General features: G+C 29.2%; 1 protein-coding gene across 1 annotated transcript in view; it reads left to right on the top strand.

The window, feature by feature from the left end:
• Positions 1-23,400, top strand: part of Nipped-A (Transcription-associated protein Nipped-A) — a 188,985-nt gene that overhangs the window by 79,982 nt on the left and 85,603 nt on the right. The window contains 9 exon segments of the mRNA XM_067281093.1: positions 2,804-2,898; positions 7,471-7,636; positions 9,452-9,618; positions 15,846-16,046; positions 17,383-17,472; positions 17,603-17,754; positions 19,968-20,068; positions 20,139-20,410; positions 20,661-20,746. Of these exon segments, the coding sequence (XP_067137194.1) occupies positions 2,804-2,898; positions 7,471-7,636; positions 9,452-9,618; positions 15,846-16,046; positions 17,383-17,472; positions 17,603-17,754; positions 19,968-20,068; positions 20,139-20,410; positions 20,661-20,746 (1,330 nt within the window).

Genomic DNA, 23,400 nt, shown 5'->3' with positions numbered 1-23,400 from the left:
GAACTAACTGCCTTTGTAACGAATTCTGGTCATTTCCAGTGGAATCGTTTACCATTTGGCCTAAAGACTTCACCCCAGATTTTTCAGCTAGTTCTAAAAAATATCCTAAATAAATATAGATTTCCTTTTCTCATCAATTATTTTGATGACTTGTTAATTTTTAGTCAGAACGTGGACGAACACCTAAAACATTTAACACAAGTATTTGAATTATGTTCAAGGGAGGGTCTCTACTTAAATCTTAAAAAATGTCAGTTTGTTAGATCTGAAATTAATTATCTTGGGTTCAACATCAAACCAGAAAGTTACTCCCCCTCATTACCAAATATAGAAACAATACAAAAGTTAAAATGTCCAACCAATATCAAACAATTACAGGGCTTTTTAGGGTCCATAAACCATTACCATCGATTTATTCCAAATTATGCAAATTTAAGAGCTCCTCTAAATAAGCTCCTAAAGAAAAATCAAAACTGGGTTTGGACGACTAAATGTCAAGAATCTTTTGAGAAATTAAAAAGAGCACTTATCTCCAGACCCATCTTAAACATGTATAACCCTTTGCTTCCTACACATCTTTATACAGATGCTAGCGGAGATGGTATAGGGAGTATCTTGAAACAGGAACACCCTGTTAAAGGATTACTTCCTATTGCCTATTTCTCCAGGTCCTTACGTGAATATGAAAAAAGCTACACCATTAGTGAGAGAGAATGCCTTGCAATTGTAGCATCTATTGAAAAGTTTCACTTTTATCTTCATGATATCTATTTCACCATACACACTGATCATCAGGCTTTACAGTGGCTGAAAGGTATAAAAAACCCATCTGGAAGGTTATTTAGATGGTCTTTGAAACTAAGCATGTATCAGTATGATATTAAACATCAGAAGGGAAGCCAGAATGTAGAAGCTGATTATTTATCCAGAGCCCCCGTGAGCCATTTTGTTACCACTGAGGAAGTCCTTTCCAACCAGGATACCTCATTACTCACCTCACCCAAATTCTTCCGAGATCGTGAAGATGTAATCTGTATCAGAAAGAAGGGATTTACAAAGAAAGTCATACCTCCATCGCTTCAATACAAGGTGCTATCCAGGGCACATGCACACTATGGTCACCCAGGTATAACACAGATGCTGAAACTAATTAGTCCACGTTACTATTGGCCGAATGTCATCAACGATGTTGTAGAGTTTGTTAAACATTGTGATGCTTGTCAGAAAGCAAAGACATACAACCATAAAAGGTTTGGCTTGTTAGGTGATTTACCTTCATCAAAAGCTCCATTTGACATGTTATCTATGGACACTGTCTCTGGAATGCAAAGATACGGATCTACTAAAGGCTACCTTCATGTTGCCATCGATCACTTTTCTAGGTTTGCTTGGTGTTTTCCATCCAAATCTACTTCTATAAACGCCTACATAGATTGTCTAGGCAAAATATTACAGACAGGCAGCCCGAAACGTCTACTAACAGATAGAGCACCTTCATTTACCTCCTCTAGATTCAGAAGATATTTAGAAAAGAATGGAATCAAACAACATCTAACAAGTACTCAGCGACCTCAGCACAACGGGATAGTTGAGAGACTAAACGCCACACTTGTCTCTAGACTAAGAATAAAATATTCAGAGAATCCAAAACGATCCTGGACTCAAATGTTACGTGACGTTGTGAAAGAATACAATCAAACGCCTCATACTATAACAGGATTCCCTCCAATGTTTTTAATGTACGGAGAAATCCCCGATTCACCTGACAACTTGAATTATCCCTCTCTCAGCGAAGCACGTAAGATTGCCACCGAAAGAACTGAAATAGCTCATGAAAGAAACAGAGATAAATATAATAGTCAACACCAAACTCCAAACTTCAAAGTAGGAGACCAAATACTACTACAAACCTTTTTCCATCCCGACCAAGGAAAACTTGCTCCAAAGTATCATGGACCTTTCACCATATTAAAGATAGTATCTCCTTGTAACGTAGAAATAGACAGACCTGTCCAATCATTAAATAAATTAACTGATATTGTAAATGTAGATAAAATTATACCGTATTATAATCCAACCAACTTTAGAGTTCAAGCCGATAAATTGTATAACACCCAGCCCAACCTCCCTGAGGCTCCATGATGTCGCCTTTTCAGGAGGGGGGCATTTAACATATTTTAAATTTTGTATATATTTTTGTATATTTTTCTGTAATTTACTTTGTTAATCTCGCCCCTTTTGGAATGAGGTTAACAACACCAATAAAGAATAAAGGAGAGTTCGAGTGAGGACCTGAAAGTGAACGGACGTGTTTTTATGGTCTCCAATTTTCTTTTGTCTTGCTAACCCTACACTCGACCCCACGACTACGACTGCAAAATAATACGACATATATATTATGTGCATAACCAACAACTAATTCAATTCAGTTTTTTAGAAGTATAGCTTTATATTATAGATTTTTAATAAAATATATATCTGTATGTGTGTATATGTTAGAACAATGATGAGGCAGTCCTTTAACTTAGAATTAAACTTTGTTCTAATCTAAGACTATACATGCACTTGTTCACATATCCATAACTTGGCAGGCAACTGAAAACAGGTTTCTCCTTGTTTCGAGAGTCTTGCATGGGTGTTGCCAGTTCACAGTGAATATGTTGTATCAACACTTGCCTTAGTTTAGTATTACCTAACAGTATATATGTTTTTTCTAGTATATTATACATATATTATTATATTATTCTTAAAATAAATTTCAGATTATGTTATTATTTCATAAACAACAATTTTGTTGTTATAGCAAATATGGAACGTTCTAACTTGTACCTAAAACTTTTCAAGTTAGTATTTGGTTCGGTTTCATTGTTTGCTGCTGAAAATGAACAAATGTTAAAGGTAACTATTTCAATTTATTTTTACTTTTTCACTTAAAAAAGTAAGATTTTTTTCAGTTGATTTAAGTAATAATAGAAGTGAAATTAATAGAAAATTTTGAAATTAAATAGCTGAATACAGTAATGGATCTCACATAAATAGCTGAATTTTTAAAAATCTATTATTATTTTATCATTATATTAACCAATGTATTTGAATTGTTTAATAAAAGAAACATCTTTGTTGTTTATGCACTATGAAGTGCAATTAATCAATCACTAGGCATCCTATCATCCTTTATTTGTTTACTAGCTGTTACCCGCAGCTTCGCCTGCGGGGATTTTGCAATTTGATAGAAATAACCCTTCTTCGGTACTTCTTGCTTTACACATACCCCTTATTACTGAGAATCTTTTAATGTTTCAAACGTTTTCAATTTGATCAATTTTCTAGGACATTTGCAATCGTTCTATAATCGAACCAATGTGTAATAACAAATTCAAATTTAAAATGGTTCGAACATTTGGTTAAAAAGTAGTAATACATAAATATTGTACGTTTGGAAATTAAGTTATTACTATCAGAAACAAAAAATTGCATCTAAAATAGTACAGCAGAAGCCATTCTTCAGGTTAAGCCTTAATGCTTTCCCTCTCCCCCGCGGGAGAATTTTGAAAAATCCCTTCTTACAAGGTAACCTTATGGTCTCGGAAATTCAGTTTGGGATGAGACTTGGCAGGTTAGTAGTATACCTCAAGGATGTCCACCTAGAAGAATTGTAAAGCGCACTAGCCAGAAGATTCCGAGAAAAAGGGCTCTAAAGTTTTAAGCGCAGCTCATATATCGATTGACTTTACATTATGGCAGCACGGCGAAATGGCTAAGTCTGTAGTGAACTTTCTTGCCACGCAGGTGAGCTAGGTTTGATCCTACCTTCGGCTAATTTTTTTTTTTTTTTTTAATTGTTTTAAAAATTATAACAACTTTTAAACAAAGTTAACGACCTAAAAATATTATTAATTAAATCAAAATAATTTTATTTTATTTATGAAATGACTGTTACAGCTAATTAAAATGTGAATTAAAGATAATATTTTATTTTTAAAAAGTTGAATAATTTCAAATGCATTTTTAATGGATGTAAATTAAACCTTTAATTACTATTGTCATTAAAAAGTTATTACAAATTTTAAGATATTATAAGCTGTGAAGAGGTTAAAAATATTTGTTGAAAGATAGGCAAAAGGTCAGGAATTTTCAAGACCCTAAATTTATATGAATGTAAACGAAGTATGTTTTTCAATAGATCTTTTAAAAAAAGGTTATTCGTGTAAATAATCGACCTTCATAAATTGTGCAAGATGTCAAAATAGTTTTTGTTTTCGATGTTTTTATGATAATTATCATTCTGGTGCTTGTACGTAAAATAAAAAATTGACAAATAAAGACAATATTGTAAAAATTTTTATATAAATAAAACCCTACCCGAAAATTTGTTATAGTGGTAATTAAAGTTTTAAATTATTTCCATTAAAAATGCATTTGAAATTATTTCAACTTTTTAAAAATAAAATATTATCTTTAATTCACATTTTAATTAGCTGTAACAGTCATTTCATAAATAAAATAAAATTATTTATGATTTAATTAATAATATTTTTAGGTCGTTAACTTTGTTTAAAAGTTGTTATAATTTTTAAAACAATTAAAAAAAAAAAAATTAGCCAAAGGTAGGATCAAACCTAGCTCACATGCGTGGCAAGAAAGTTCACTACAGACTCAGCCATTTCGCCGTGCTGCCATAATGTAAAATCGATCGGTATATGAGCTACGCTTAAAACTTTAGAGCCCTTTTTCTCGGAATTTTCTGGCTAGTGCGCTTTACAATTCTTCTAGGTGGACACCCTTGAGGTATACTACTAACCTGCAAAGTCTCATCCCAAACTGAATTTCCAAGATCGTAAGGTCCCCTTGTTAGTGTGCGTTTTCATAATGTACCCTAACCATGTACCAAATCTCACCTCTATGTTCAGCGGTTTGCTCTGGGCAATGATGAATCAATCACTCAGTCAGTCAGGACAAGTAATTTTATATATTTAGATTAAATAAGTATATCTATAGAAATTAATTAAATTGTAGACAATTAGACAATACCAACAAATAAAAACATAAACTGCAACTTTATTTATTGTTTATCACAATGTCACACAAAATAATTAAATCAAAATGAAAATAAATTCAATTTAACAATGCAATCAGAAACATTGAAATGGAATTGTAAAATATTTAGTATAGCATGTGTTACTTTCACGTTTAACAGATGGCACTGCTTTTAAAAAAAAGCGTGTCTTTACCTGTCACAGGTGTGACATCTATATAATAATAGGTATATAAAATTGTGCGTACTCGAATGCAACGTTGTGTCAAAATTTCAAAGCAATTGGTGAATAACCTTCGGAGATTTAACATTTTGAACAAATGAACACTTAAATTTTTATTTATATAGATTTAGTTGAAATGCGTTGTTTTACATGTTTCAGGCTCTATGTTGCTCCTCTTCAACCAGCTTCAAATATCTATTGTAAAACAACACTTATCAATTAAATAAACAAATAAAAGATGAAAGGATTCCTAGTGGTCGATTAATTGGACTTCATAGTGTTTAAACAGCAAAAATGTATGGCGACATGGTTTCTGATTGACAAAAAGAAACATCTTTGTAACTAAATAATGATTTAACAGTTTAAAATAATGTAGCCTAGAATATATTCTATGCTATATTATTCTAAACTGTTAAATTTAAGATTTTAAGCAGAGGATTTTGATTGAAAACATTTCTCTTAATTAATAAAACATTGACTTCCCAAAATCAGCAGTGATTTATATATTTATTTGAAATCTTTAAAATGATGTTTAATATTTGCTCTACAGATACTTAAAATTATAGATAGTTAATAGAGAGGTTGCAGTCAAAGTTTTCATCTCTAAAACATGAACGTCGAATGTTGAGTGCCACCATCTTGTCAGCCTAGAAGTTTGACAATGGTGTTTGGAATGTTGATCATGATTCCACTGATGTTCCAAATGCCATTGTCAAACTTCTAGGCTTATAAGATGGTGGTGCAATGTTCAATGTTCACATTTTAGAGATAAAAATTTTGGCCGCAACTTCTCTATTCTAATAGATATTTTTATTCTGTCATAAAATTAATTCTAGAATTAAAATATAATTTATTTTTAATCCTATGCTTTCAACATGCATTACAAGCTTTCTGTCTACAATCTACTAAGGGTTTTAAGTAACTATACAAGCATATTTGCATTGCTTTTACAATTTTTGGACAAATCACACACCTTTCTATTTTTTAATTAATACTTAGTGCTCTGAAATGCACTTGTGATGTTTTTGCCCTCTTCCAGATTACATATTGTATTTTGAACTTACAATATCAATTCATGAATTTCACAATTTAAAATATTGATTTGTAAAATATAAACTTTTAAAATATAATTAGAATTATTTTATTATTATTGTAACATATATATTGGTTTATATGACAGCTTACCAAATATATTAAAACATTTTTGAACTGGAATTAAATTTGTAGACTATTGATTATTTAGTACTAATGGGTTTGTCATTTATTTGAAATTTTAATAATTAATAAATTAGAATTAATTAAAATTTACTGATTATTAAGTTTTTAAAATATTTTCTATTGTATTTTTTAAGGTTATTTAATGTTTATTATTATTATTATAATAATTTTATTTTTTAATATTATTTTATAAAAAAGTAGAAACAAAGTGAAACAACAAAAAATTTTGTGGATTAGCATCATTTGTATTTTTGACTCTTATTCAGTTTAACATTTAAAATACTTATTGTCTGAAATATTTTATTTTTTCCATTTCACTTAACTATATAATGAATTGCTGATGGAAGTGAAATAAAAGTAATGGGAAAAAATGGAATTATAAGTTGATAATCACCAATCTGACAATTGGTAATCTAGTTCAATAAATAATCTGGCACTAATTTCCACAAGAGCAATTTGAAATTTTTTAGGTCATTTCATGAGTGTGCCTCTACTGTTTGATGTTGCCAACTTATACTGATTTACAGCTTATTTTACAAATAAGATTAACTGTTTAGCTGTTGTTAACTGTTTACAAATAAGATTAACTGGTTAGCTGTTGGTTAAGTATATTCTAATTTAACCATCAGTAATTTGGCAAAATCGCTTGTCAGGCATCTACAGGTCCTAGTGATGATGGATTAGTGATGATCAATCTGTATTTTAAACTGCATTTTGCTAAATGTTATGTTTTTACTGGACACTTTGGAGGTGTGTGTTATGCAAATATTTTTATTTTCAGTTTTTGAGACAAATGCCAGTGTGAGTACTATGTCAGTAGGTTAACTACACAAAATTATGCAAATTTTTATTTTTAATTCAAGTAATTTAAAAATTATTTAAATTTTATGAACATTAATGATGTTTAAGAAATTTAATTTAATAAATTTTTAAATTAAGAATTTCATTTTGAATAAAAAAGAAATTTAAAATATTTATTTTTATTTTTATGAAGCCTCATTTACATGAAATTGTAAACAGATCCATGGAATTAGCATTGAGTGCAAAAGAACCATACAATTATTTTCTTTTATTGAGAGCTCTGTTTCGATCTATAGGAGGTGGAAGTCATGATCTCTTGTATCAAGAATTTTTACCATTATTACCTAATTTACTTCAAGGTAATTATTTTATAATAAATTTTTTATAATAGATAATATAAATTTTGTTTTGAAGCATTTGTTTTATATCATTTATTCAGTTTTCTTGTTTACCTGTAATAGTCACCATTTTCTGGAATTTAGTCTTATTATTTTTTAAAAATTGTTTTCAAAATTTCATGCCTTGACAGTAATAAATTATATTTTAAATGGCTATTAAAAATAATTAGAAAGTTACAACTGCTTTATGGCCTATCTGTATTTATAGATAGGCCATAAAGTTGACATATTTCTAAGCAATCATTTTATTATAATTGCAATTTATCTGTAATGGTTTAGTGCTTTTATAAAGAGTTATTAGCTTAAGCAATATTTTGTTGGCTAGAAGTATTTAAATAAGATTTATTTAAACCAAGAGGGCTTTTTAGAAAAATTAAAAAGATCTTTCATATCTCAATTTCCAAATATTTTATTTTTACAGTATAACATACATCTAAAGAAAATTTAATTTTGATATCTATAATTTTAAAATACACATGTTTTTCTATTGCAAAAGTAATGATATCTTACAACATTTTTATTAAAATGTATTTAACAATAAAATATGTAGATTAAAACTAATAAGTTTGCTAAACTAACAAAATAATAATAAATCCAGTTACTTTCTCTTAATTGTATTCTCTGTCATGCAAATATAGTAAATTTTAAAATAACTCCTGTGTTTTTCAAATGTCTTTTTCTTTCAGAAAATAATTATTTAAATTTTTAATAGTAAACAATTTCTTTATCTTTGTAATCATATGGCTTTCTTATTATACAGATTGATTTATTGATAGATTAAATTTCAGCTCCAAAATAATTTTTAAGCTGATCACAAATTAAATTTAATTCATAGAATTATATATAGTGACACCTCATACATTTTGTTTCCTTCAGTTCAAAATTTTACAAATGGAACTTTTTAAACCACATTTGACATGTTTGAAAGTTTAAGATAATATTCCCCTTATAAAATATGATACTTTTTACTATTCATACAGATTTATATCTTTTTTCAAACTCAAAGCTTAATATACCTGATATGCTTTTTATCTGAAGATATTTCAACTTGATGTTATTCAAACAAAATGTGAAGTAAAAAGTTTAAAATAAGCTTCTAAACAAAGAATACAATCTTACATTAGGAATGTGTGTTAAATTTCACAACTGTTATAATTAAATCACAACCATGACTGTTAAAAATAGGAGAATTTTATGTTCAATTCAATATAACTTTTACTTGTTAATCATGGCATCCTAGAAATGTGTGGTAGCAACAAAGCTTAAGAGGAAAGCTGTAATACTGATGATTGAAGTGAAAGAGAACTAATCACAAAGCAGGAAAGCAATATATGTCAGGTGGAATGGTAGCCATATTTAATATGCCAAAGTATATCCAGCAGTTGAGTACTTCAATAAAATCTCATTTATTGGTTTGCAACCAATAAATGAGATTTTATTTTATTAAGCAGTATTCACATATTTTATGTATTGTTCTCATGTTTTAATTTATTATTAGGGCATTTAATTGTCTTACTTTTACTTAAAACAGCAAATACACTTATTTTAAAGTTTATCAAAATGTTTAAGGTTTGGGAATGGATTAATTCACTTTCCATTATTTCTAATGAGAAAAATTGATTCAGACTATGAACAATTTAGAATTCAAACAGCCTCTTGGAATGAATTAAATATGAAGTATACCACTGTATGTGTGTACTTTTTTGAAATTTTATTACTAATTTAGAGGATTATTTTTTATAACTAACATTTTTGATTGATGGTTTTTTTTAATAGGATTAAATAGTTTACAGAGTGGTTTGCATAAGCAACACATGAAGGATTTATTTGTAGAATTATGTTTGACTGTTCCTGTAAGACTAAGTTCTCTGTTGCCGTATCTGCCAATGCTTATGGATCCTTTAGTTTCAGCTCTGAATGGATCACAGACTCTGGTTAGCCAGGTAGGTGATAATGGTTAAAATGTTAATTAATTCATTATCACATCTATGAAAGTGAGAGAGAATTTTAATATAAGTAATATGTAATTTTGAAATTCTAATTATAAGAATTGGTTTATTTATAACATATATTTTACAGTAAATAGAAAATATTTAAAATATCCTTCATAGAAACATAAATTATAGAATTACTTATTGTAAAATCACAGGAATTCTTATATAGATTCTGTAAAAAACACAAACAATATACAGATATCCGTCGTATAACATGGTAATTATTTTTTGAAAGTGTGCTGTGTTACGTGAATCCATGCTATAAGAAACAAAGAACTAATGCAAAACATAGGGTTATGTTCCAGAAGTTAGCAAAAGTATACTCTTTTTTTCATTACTGAGAGAAATATGTTTGAAAATAAATTATCAATTTCATTAATAATCAGTAATTAATTAACAATCACAATTAAAGGTATTGTATTATGTGTTAATATTAATTTTAGTTAAACGAGGGCATTTTCTTTCTACAAAGTATTGTCATCATCTCAGCTTTTTTGTTGATCTTGATCAGAAGTATCAGCAACATTTTCATATCTTTTATTTTTATAAAAATTTTTATGGATGACAAAATAAAAATATGTTATTAATTGAAAATTTGTTCTAGCAGGTTACATTTGTTCAGTCAGTTACTGAGCAACTTTTTTCCAGAATTTGTATTGGATACTGAATTGTTAGAGTACTAAGATACTGCCGTATTTTGTTCATCATTTTTACAAATGAAGTAATCATTCGTAGGTAAGTAATACCTACAGTTGAAAAAAGTTTAATAAACTTTACTAAATACAAAGATTAATCTATAAAAAGAAAACACAGTTACAGTCTTAAGGGCTGAAGTCTGAAAGAAATGACAAGGATACTTAGTTGATAGGAAAGTTAGTGCAATTTTTTTTTTCCTTGCTTTATAGTTTTCATTAAAGTAAACCAGAGGAAAAGCACAAAATAATTTGAAAATTTCAATATTTTAAAATCCATGGGCGGATTTGAGATGACATGAATGCTCACTTGAATAAAAAAAATTGAATAATGAAGTTTATACTTAAAACTTGTGAAATTTCCAAAACTGGAAGTCATATTGTATTAGAGATATCCCAATTTTCAAACCATGTTGGAGTGAAACCATGTTGTAGAAGTATTGTGTTGTACAAGGGATACCTGTATATTTATCTGCAGATATTTATAATTTTAGCTAGATAACATTTTAGATAACATCTAATAATCTAATAACATTCCATATTACAATATACAATATTGTTATATGGAATGTTATTAGATTATATTTAACTTTATCTTTAACTTCGTCTTTGGAGATATATCTGTAAAAGAATGTTTCATATTGAATAGAAAAATTATTTTATGCTTACAGTTTCAAAGATTGAGCTGAAAAGCTCAAAAATAATAGAGACATTATTTGTTTTGCTTTATTTATTATATTGAGTACTCCAATAAAACACAATGAAGTTCAGTTTTAGAGATTGAAGAATAGTCTTAAATAATATTTGACAGATATTCTCAAATATTATTTAAGACTATTATTCTAATTTTAGGTTTAAGAATTTTCTAAAATATTTTTATAATATAATTGCATCATTGAAATCAGAAATTGTTTGTTTTTAAGTACAGAACTTTGCTTAATGAGCACTTTGCATGAGTATTTTGCATAATGAGAAACACAAATTGTAAAAATTTGCTTCGCTTAACGAGCAATGTTTTGCATAACAAGTAATGAGGAGAGTAGAAGTCCTGAATTATGTGCATGCAGCATGCTTCATCTCCACTCGTTCCACTAGCATCTTAGTGTTGCTTGTGATCACATATTTTTCAAAACTTGTGTTTACACATATTACTTATAAACATCAACAACCATAGCCCGTTATATAATAAACATGCCAAACGATATGCCAAATTCTTGGGTCATTAAATTTAATGACCAATTCCAAATTAAATTTTAGAAATGTCTGAATTAAATATTTATTTATAATTATTAAATTTAATATGATATGGAAACATAACTGCCTACCTCTAGTCAAATTAATTAATTTCTAATATTTAAATATAGCCTATACATAACCCAAGAATTTGGCATATTGTTTGCAGTATTTATCTAACATATTAGCCGTGATTTTTTTTTTTTTTTTTTTTGTTTCTGTAAATTGAATTCTCATTCCAGGATGGTTCATTCCATGCTAGAAGAAAAGATGATAATGATTCATGCTCTTTAACAATGTATATTATACAATTTTTTTTGAATAAACATTATACATAAAACATTTGAGCATTTTTTTGGCATGGAACGCATTATCATATTTTACATTTATTTCTATGGGAAAAATTGTTTTGCTTAACGAGTGTTTTGCATTAAGAATAAAACTCTGGAACGAATTATGCTCGTTAAGTGAGGTTCCACTGTATATAATATAAAACATGCCAAGAATGGTTTTGAAAATATACTCCCATGATTAAAAAGTATTGTGAATGCTTTAGTTTACTAAACCATTCACAAGATTTGTATTTATTCATCAAAATTTATTTTGTTTTCTTCAAAGTAATCCCCTTCCACTGCAATGCACTTATGCCAATATTTTTTCCAATCCTTGAAACATGCATTAAAATAGTTTTTGTGAAACCCCTTCAAGACTTGTGCAAATTTTGTTTTATGACATCAATCGACTCAAAATAGTGTCCATGAAGGGAAAATTTTAGTTGAGGAAACAGGTAAAGTTACATGGTGACATATCAGATAAATATGGAGCTTATGGAATCATATTTGTTGAATTTTTGGCCAAAAATTCTTGAACAACAAATTCATGAATGCATAATGCACCTGTTCACCATGTTCTTGTTGCATTGTGAACAGATGCATTATTGTGGTGCAAAATTCATGAGTTTTTTTGCCACAGATCAGCTAATTTTCTATGAATTTCTTTATGCAAATGATGCAAAATGTTTAAATAATATTTTGTTGACAGTTTGGACAGGCAGAAGGAATTTGTGATGCACAACATCACAACAATCAAAGAAAACAGTCAGCATGACCCTTTCCATGAAAAGGGGTTAACCCTTTTCATGGTGGTATACGCCCTTAGGCATATGTCACGTGACTCGCCATTAGAGTGATGCGGGCGAGAGCGGTGATGCGAGATTCTCCCTTAGGCTAATTAATCAAAAAATTTGATTAATTTGCGTTATATTCGAGTTTTCCAATGATCTTAGCTGTGATTCGCTCTTCTGTAAGTCGATTGACTTTGTTTAACCAATAAGTGGTTTGTTACCACCCCTGGGCCATAAATATTTCGGTAAAAAGAACCCCCTACCTTTCTACAGCAAATCTTCGCAGTTAACTACACAGTTGACTTAAAACAATCAAAAGGAAACTCCTTCTACAGTTTTATTGGGTATCTTCTGTCTTTGTTGATATTACTTTAACTAATCACAGACTTGAAAAAATTGCTGCGAAAAGCCCCGCCTCCAACCTTCCAATATTCCAAGTAAAATGTAAACAATTGCAATAAATTTGCTTTTTATATCGTTTTTTAGCTCTAATTAACTAATTTAATGCACTTAGACATTAAATTAGCTAATTCAACAATATTTAAGCGAATAAATATATTTTAAAAACTATATAGCAATAAATATTCTCGGGAAACTTGACCTCCCTATAGTAAGTCTATGGAAGATCTTCTTTCTGTTAATTGGCTTTAAAATTTATGTTTCTATGTCTATTTTGCTCTAATTGGTAATTTATATTATGATTGAATCAACTTCAACAAATGTGAGGTTTTTTTAGACCCATCTGGTCAGGATTTTATTGCCAAGAACCAGTCCACGTGATTAAAGTCAGAATGTAAACAAACATTAAAAAATAGCTATATTCTTCATTTTAGAGTCTTAATTCTACTAGTTTTCATGTTATTTGACTTTACTTAGACAAGAAGATTTCTTATCAAAAGCGTCTAGCTGAAAAATTTACCGGGAAACTCATTACTTCCGGATATTGTGTAATAGCAGGAAAAAATTAACTAATCACTTATTTTAGTGTATTATTGTATAAAGCATTGAAAAAATATAAAAAAGTGTCAAAAATTCACTAGCAGTAAATATATGATGATAAACTTTATATATGATGATAAGCAGAAATATATGATGATAAACTTTAATGTGTCACTTTACAATAACAATCAACTCCTCTCCCTGCTAAGTAATTAGAGACATAGTGAAAATAATGGCAATAACTTCTCCCCGACGTTTGTTTTATTTAAAAGAAGACAGATGTGTCTACTTAATAGATGCAAAAGTTCAGCGATTCTCTGTAAATTAATTTTTTTTTCTTTTGTTTGTAAACTTCAAATTTTAATATTATTTAAAATTTGTATTAAACTATAAATTAAACAGTCATAAACTGTAGTATGTTTTTAATCAAACACAAAAAAAAACTGATTAAACATAGCGCGATTTTGAAGCAAAATATCGTGATTTAAAAAATTATCCAAAAAATGCGCCACAGAATGAATTCCACTCAAAAATGTTCTGTAGATCACCAGCCAGGAAATGGTTAATTTTTTGACTGACTTTGATGTGGTCTTTTTGGTCTTGCTTCGCCTTTTGAGTCATATTTATTTGATTGTTGAGCTGTTTTGGTGTCAAAAGTATATATCCATGTTTCATTATTCATAATGGTTTACCTTAAAAAAGCATTTCCTTGGCCACTTGAACATGTTGTTTTTGTGAAAAAATTTAATGTTTTCTAGACAACTTGAGAAGCAATGCACCTCAAACTCAAATGATCTTTCAAATGCTTGACAAGGCTCGAATGATACTACTACTACTACTATAAAAGTTTAGAAGGCCGTACCTATGGCTTAGCCTTAGAAGAGAAGTGAGAAGAGGAAGAGGGGGGGGGAAGATGGGGCAAGGATGATAGAAAAGTGTGAAGAGAGGGCCGTGAGCGGTAAGTACCGGGCAGAGATAAGAATGCCAAGATAAGCTTTTACAAAATGTGGGCCTAGGCCCACAGAGAACAGTGTGGGTGCTCCAAATTGGAGGTGACAGATGAAACCCAACAATTACAGTACACTTAACTAAAACAAGAACAAAATGCTCCTTCGAAGGAGAGGTAGCACACAAACACCAACTCGGAATGGACGAAAAACACCACGAAGCAAACGCCGTTACATGGAATTCCGAGTAAAGCACAGGTGGCAGATGAACATAAACTGACGAACCACTGTCTTGGGGGACCCTGAGTACTATGTAGGACTTACTACAGGTTCAGGGGTACAAGAAAGGTCGCGTGATGAACATTCCCCAGATGAGAACATAACATTCCCAAAGTGGGAGAACAGAGCCCGATAGTGAAGAGGCGCCCGACAGAACACTCGGTCCCGATAAACCGAACACAATGAGATAGCCTTTAGGAAGCCGAACGTGGGTGCAAAGACGAACACCCGGTGAGAGCCCCAGGGCTCGACATAACAGAACAATACCACGACAATACACGAAAAGCAAGCATTCGCGACAACCTTTGCTGACAAGTTCCCATCTTGGGAAGGTCCTGGGTGCCATATCGGACTTACAATCGGCACAGGATTACAGAAATGTCCTAATGTGTTAAATGACAATCATTGAGCACCAAATCTCTGACTTGAGTGACATCATTTATCAATTGAAGTGGATTAGTCTACCAGAGCATAATTCATCTTTGATGCTTTCCTCAGACATCTTGTTTTTGATAGTCTATTTGTCCACCATTGCTAGACATTTTGAAAAATCACAAAAGTTCTGTACACACAAAACAAGTGTTTATTTGCAAATGAAAACAGATGACGATATACAGATCACTGCTAGATGTTAATGAAGGTCAAACCAATTGATGAAAAGAACGAAGACACCATCCTCTTGTATATGTAAAGCTTAAATGAACCATTTCTGATACTTTTTGATCATAGTAATACTATTTGGTTAACATTTATTATCAGCACAAAAACTTACATTATGATCATGTATACATATAATCTGAATATAAATTTTTGTACTGATAGTACATTTAAACTAGGATATCTAAATATTATATAATTGTATATTTTGGAATCTTATTCAATAGAAATCATTGGATATTTAAAAATATTAATTCACAACGTATTTGTATTATATCATTGCTGATATTTTTAATATCATTTCAGGGATTGAGGACATTGGAGTTATGTGTAGATAATTTGCAGCCTGATTTTTTATATGATCATATTCAACCTGTCAGAGCAGAGTTGATGCAAGCATTGTGGAGAACATTACGAAACCCAGTAGATGGAATTGCACAGGTAGCATTTAGGGTTCTTGGAAAGTTTGGAGGAGGAAATAGAAAAATGATGATGGAGCCACAGAAGGTATCATAAAAATATTTAATATAGTAATACTAAAATTTTATTAAGATAAATAATTTTACAAATTGAAATGATATAATTTCATATAGAACAAAATTTCTAATACGTATAAAATAATTAAATATTCAGCTGGATAAAAAATAATTTTATCAATATCAATATTTTATCAATGAATACATTGGTAAAATACATGGATATTGAAAGGGAATGTGTATATTGCTAACCCTCAAATTACATAATAGATTGGATTCAAAATAAGTTTTGTGTAAATAGAAATAGTGCAAACTGAGACAAATACAGAACATTGAAAATACAGAACATTGGAAACTATCCTCTTATTTTCCATATAGAGAAAATCTTCTCTAAGTAAGTTTAATTATCTTCACAACATCTTTCATGATTCACTTCTCCTCAGCTTCGAAAAGTTAATTTATCATATTTTTAACCTGTTTTTGGTAACTGTTCAAATAAAATTAAAAGTCATGCCAAAAATCTTGGTTTAGATATCTCCATAAGTTCTGTATCATTGTTATACTACTAAAAATGAAAGAAATTTATTAATATTTTTACGATAATCCAGGGTATACAAAATCTTTTTAAGTTCTGGTACAAATACAACTATTTACATTGATGCTATAGCTTGTATGTTACAAGAAAAAATTAAAGAACATAAGGACAGTACATTAAACAACAGGATTACAACAGAATTAGCTAAGCTAATGGTAACAGAAAGCTATTCTCCAGATGGGGATCATATTTAACAAATTGCCTCTTGTCACAGGAAAACTCTAATTTTTATTAGAGAGTTCTTAGAAATTTTTATACAAAATACTTGTAACATCTACATTGGTAATATATCATTATATATATGAAAACAATTTTTTCCTCCTTCTGTATAATATTTTATAATTTTAATTGTTATTATTATAATTAACTTTTTTATATTCTTTCAAAACTTTATATTTTAAATTTGTTCCATTCATTTACAAATATGTTCTGTTTTCCAACCTTGTTCTGGCATCTAATAATCTGGAATGTCCACTAGTTTAGCATCTGAAAAGTAGCAAATTATCTGGAATTGTTTATTAATAGTACAGCATTCTATGAATTGGAATTTATTTGGACATGTGATGTGATAAGACTTTAAGGTGGAAATTTAATACATGTCTGGAAAATAAATTTGTGTGTGAGTCATGTGAATGTTGATTTTGTTGATGAACTACTATATTACTGAACATTTGATGATTGCTTATTACATTAAATTATAATTTAAATTATTTTTATTTTATTGATTATTAGGTATTATGCATTAGAATTATATTTTATTTTTTAATTTCAGCTGGAATATAATGATAGTGAAAGTGTTGGACCATGCATAACTGTTTATTTTCAAGAACAAAAAAATCCTATTGCATTACCTGTGGATAAGGTTTGGCAATTAATAGCAGTTGTTATAATATAGATAGATATATCAAATTATTAATTTATAAATTTACATAAATTTTATAGAATTTGATATAGTTTTACAATTAAGTATATTTGGAATTGTGTTTTTACAGATTGTTGAAACAGCATTTAATGCTTTGAAATCAAGTACAACAGATCCATTTTATAGGAAACAATGTTGGGAAGTTATAAAAGGATTTCTTGTTGCCAATATACAACAAGATGATAACAGACATAACATGCAGCAATTATTTTCTCATCCTAGGTAATGGGGGGTTTTTTTTATCTAAGAGATCATTTTCATAAAATAAAAAAAACTGTATTTATTTAAAATAACAGTTTTGTTTTATTTTATTTTATTTATTATCTAAATTTATTATTTAAGTTATATATTTATTAGATTCTGTTTACTATGCTGTTATGTTTTTAATTTATATAATAAAAATTAAAGTATGCATATTACAACTTGTGTTTGAAAATGCAATGAATACAACAAAATAACACGATGAGAAATTATCAATAATTATTGATAATTGCTCATCATAATGTTATTATACTAAAAATATTTAAAATAAAGATTTGTTTTAATTATGAATATAATTTTTACAATATAATACATATTTTGTTTACTACTATCAGAATATTGTAGCTAAATGATTTGTAATTGATAACAGATTTAGAATGAGTTTTGTAAGTCTTGAAATATTCATATTTCAACTCAATCTGTTATTAATGCTGTTGAATAAATTTTTAACTTAATTGAAAGTGTTGTTTAAATTTTTATAGATAATTTGTTTTCATATGAAAATTTTTCAAAATGAATTTTAACGTTATATACTAAATCATAACATAAATGAAAACTTCTGTGAACATGTGTATAGATATTTTAAGATATTTTTTATAGTCTGTTGTGAATAAATTAAGCAATAAAACTACAGACATTTGAATTTAAATGGCAAGATTTGCATCAGTAGAAATTATTGTTGGTATTTTGAAAATATGTAAATTGTAAATCCTGTACTTGGTTTTAAACAAGTAAATTTTCTTATATTATTTTGAAAATGTGTATCATAGTATATGGAAGTTAAAATATTACAAGATAATGGATTCATCTCTTTTTGACTTGCCAAGCATATCATATATATATATTTTTAAATATTGATATACAGTATATGAAATGTGATATTATATTATAAAAGATAAAATATAAATTGTTCTCTGATTCTAATTTATAAAGATTGATACTATGCATCTGTGAAGATCTTGATCTGCCATTATCTAATATCCCTGTTAATAGCTATTAATACTCAACTAATAGCTATCAACCTTTATTCACTCTTGTCATCTGCATGAAAGTCATTAGATGAAATAGAATTTTACAAATTATTCATAAATGCTAACTTAATAACAGTTTATTTTATTGAAAATGTATGTAGAACACTGAATACATGTATTCTGATAGGAAAATATTTCTTTGATTGAGAAAACAGATAATGTCTGATGTAGCCCTTCACTTCTAGTGAAGATTTGAATGTTTATTTAAGATAACTTAGGGATAATTATTAGTTGTTATTTTTAAGATTAAAAATCTGTTTTTTAATTTTTCTGCCTTGTTGCACTAAGATGGCCTTTTTTCAGCCTCATCATGAATTAGACTTCACCATAGTAGGATGCAGTTATGTGCAGCTACCCAGTAATCAACAAGACCTCTGACATCTTGTAATAGAGAGAAATAATTTAATATTATTATTGTCAGGATTTCAATGTAGAAGCTGCAGTTCATAAGTATAACATTATCAGAAGTTGTGGTATAATTCTTGTACTATTCTTGTGATACAGAATCTGATGCATAAATTTGAAGAAATCTGAATTGCATCTGAAATATGAATTGTCAAGAAAGCAATATTTCATTATGCAAACAATTGCTGTCATAAAAGCAAGTTTTGTTTGTGATCAGTGGTCACAGACTCAAGATATAGCTAGAGCATAGTTGGAAATTTACCAAGAAAATTTTAGTAATGGCTGACAGTACAGCGTACAATCAGTATTATGTGATTAGAAAAATGAACCATATGGAAGGTTTTGTGAAATTCATTGAAAGTGTTCTTATATAAGCTATCTAAAATACAAAAATTTAAAATAGATGATTTCAATAAGTATCTAGATTTTAATGCATAAGAAATGTATTTTGAATTCAATGAAATCATACTACTGTTCATTGTTTACTCCAAAAATATATTTCTTAGAAAAGTATTATATTATATAATTTTACAAAAGTCTTCAATGTATCCACAATAAATTGCACTTCCAGAGTTTCAGTTCATTTAGTGAAATGTTTCTGGAGATCTGTTGTTCTAAACACTGGAAATTATTTTATAATCATTAGTGAATTAATAAATTTCAGTAAATTTATGTTCTATAATTTTATTGAATTGTAAAATATTAAATTTATTATATCACATTTTAAATATTTCATAGCTTCGCAAATGCCGATATCAGTGCTGTTCAAGGACCCTTTTATAAATGTCTTGACAATGAAACACGAAAAATTCATGAAATGGCTTTGACTGGAATGTTTGGTATGTTAATGTCATTATTTTTATTTGTAAGTACAAAGAGCATAAAATTAAATTATTTTACTTTATTTAGTTGCCGCTGCAATCAAAGAACTTCGTGCAGTGGTTCTTCCATTTATGGCAGCATTGGTAAGACATTATACAATGGTTGCTGTTAGCCAGCAGTGTGGTCCATTTGCATCAATGGGAAGACAAAATAAATTGCAAGGTATGGATCCATTAGTATTGGTCGATGCATTAGTAGCAATAATGGGCCATGAAGAAAAGGAACTCTGTAAACCTGGTCATCTCGCATTGATGATCATTTTAGATACAGCAACAATTATCCTGTCATCAAAAGAAAGAGTAAGACATTAATTAGAATAATTAATTTTTGAAAAATATTAATAACATATTTTAAAAGTAATTTTAAGAGAATTAGAAATTTCAAGTGTTTTTGTGTTATACTGTATAATTTAAATTTTTTAATAACTATATCATACTATGAATTTAAATTGATAATTTTATTTATTTCTTACAATTATTAATAATTTCTTTATTAAGTCTATGCATTATTTCTTTTATATATAAATAAAAATTTGTTTTTATGAAATAGGCTTGCAAGTTACCATTTTTGGAATATCTTGCAGAAAGAATGTGCTCTTTGTGCTATGAAAGAGCTTGGTATGCAAAATTAGGAGGGTAAGTTCTTATAAATTTTGTTAATCAATTATGTTTTGATTTTTAACAATTTTTTTTAACTGTAATTTTTAACACATAATTTCATAAGTAAATCATAAGTAAAAATTAAATTGCTCAAATAAAAGGTAAATAGTTGCCCATTATAAAAGCTACAACTATAATTAATAACTTATAATAATTATTAGTTATAGTTGTTATAATTTATATATACAGTAGAATCTTATTTAGATGGATTGTGGAACAACAAATTTCTCAGAATAACAGATTATTTTTTCTAGGTTGTGACAAATCAATGTAATTTTACCTCCTTTTAGTGGATCTATAACTCAGAATAGTGGATTTTTCTAGCATTATCTACACTTCACACTTTTTTAATGTTTAGTTAATATTTGGGTGTTTCCAGAAATTTGTAAAGTTTGATGATGCACTTGTTACATCTGGAATATGTACAATTGAAGAATTGTATGAAGAAAGTCAGCAGTCTGATATGATTGAGGAAGAGCCGCCTAGTGGACATTTTGACTCTGGTTCAAGTGTAGTGACAAAATTTAGTGAGGCCATCAAGTCTTTCCAAGTCATGAAGACCTTCCTGAAGAGTTCCAGCATAAATGAATTGGCTGTACATGACACTGCTAATATCAAGCAGTTGTTGTATTCAATAAGCAGAAGAGCGGCATCATAACAAACCAAGATGGATCAGCTTTTTAACAACTCATGAAGTCGAGTAAAGTGCTAATGATCATACATAATTTGCCTCTCTTTCTGCATACAGTATACAGTTTCCTTTAACTTTGTTGTAAACATATAAAACATATGATCATTTAACATATATGTTTTTATAGAATAAAGAACAGAGATCTCAAGACGCTAAATAATTTCAAACACTTGTATTTCTTATATATAGGTGATTAAAATAACAAATTTTTTTGAATAACAGATATTTTCCTGGGTGTGCAGGAAATCTGATCTTTGCAATATAATATTATTGTATTATGTTGATTCACAACGTAACATAATACAACGGATGATTTTTTGTGGCCTGAGTGATCCATTAAAACAAGATTTTACTTTATATTCATGCACATAAACATATCTCTATAATACCCATTATTTAAATTTTTAGTTTCCAAATTTGATCAGTCATTTTAATGTTTTTGACATTGATTGATGATTATCATCTTGCAAACTACTATAAATGTGTCATTTTTATATATATATATATATAACACATTCTATAAGTGTATATATCAGGTTAAGTCATAAGTAACTTCCAATGCAGCTAAATAGAATCTATTGTTCATATCTACCCACTATGAGTCACTGGGACAAATGAGTTTTTGTTTTCACTATATAGATGAGGGTTCAGTTAGTCTTATGTCATTTGTTTTGTATGATGCACGTTACATTAAACTGTTTTCTTAACATCTGAAATGGAGTGTCAAAAAGTGCATATTTGTCATGTAATGCTTTGGGAATTTAAACAAGACAATGGTGCTAAGGCAACAGCTGAAGAAAATATGCAGTGTATATGGTGAAGGACTGATAACTGATCAGGCAGTTAGAAATTGGTTTGTAAAATTCTGTTTTGGAGATACAACCTTAAAAGACGAATCGAGGGTGAGATGTCTTTCTGATTTTGATGACAACCTTTTAAAGGCAATATCAGAGCAAAATCAACAAGAGGTATAGCAGAAAGGTTGAATACATCACAATCAACTGTTAACTATCACCTGGAGAAATAGGGAAAGTCAGCAAGTAAGGAGTATGGGTATCTCACAATCTCAGTGAATGGAATAAAGAAGATTGCATGTCAATCACCACAAGTCTGCTCTCACGGGTAAAAATTGAGCCTTTTTTAAACAGGATTATAACAGGCGATAAAAAATGGGTTACCTATGACAATATCATTTGCAAAAGACAGCGACTCGATAAGGATCAACCATCCCTACCAGATCTGAAAGCAAACATTCATGGCAAAAAGATTTTATTGTGTATATGGTGGGATTGTCAAGACATAATGATACATCACAAGTTGTTGAAGTCAAATTTAATGATTACTGTGGATAGATACATTCAGCAGCTGCAAAGAGTGCAAGAGAAACTCTATGAAAAGTGTCTTGCACTTGTCAATTGCAAAAATGTCATTCTTTTACATGACAATGCGTGACCACATACAGCAAGGGTGACTCAAGAAAAAATTCTTGAGCTTGGATGGTCTGTTTTACCACACTCACCTTACTTCCCAGACCTTGCCCTGACAGATTACCACCTTTTCTGTTCCTTACAAAACTTTTTGAATGGAAAAACCTTCAATTTTGAAGAGAAAGTCAGTCAGACTGTTGAAAATTTCTTTCCAGTCCAAACCAACCACATTTTACAAGGAAGGAATTGATAAACTGCCAGAAAGATGGGATAAGGTCATACACAATCTATATATATAATTGAGATGGGTTGACGATAATAACAATAAGTGCAGGGCCCAAACGGTTAGGAGTTGAAAATTGAAATTTGGTACACAGTTAAGGTACGTCATGAGAACGTACACTAAGAAGGGATTTTTTCAAAATTCCCCCCTGCTGGGAGAGGGACAGGATTAAGGCTTACCATGAAGAAATTGGCTTCTATTATTCTATTTTAGATGTGGTTTTTTTGCA

Source organism: Centruroides vittatus, unplaced genomic scaffold (genome assembly GCF_030686945.1).
Source record: "Centruroides vittatus isolate TY-2023 unplaced genomic scaffold, ASM3068694v2 contig_905, whole genome shotgun sequence".
In the NCBI taxonomy this organism is placed as follows: Eukaryota; Metazoa; Arthropoda; class Arachnida; order Scorpiones; family Buthidae; genus Centruroides; species Centruroides vittatus.
Note: the sequence above shows the minus strand (reverse complement) of the source record. Positions and strands in the feature narration are given on the sequence as shown.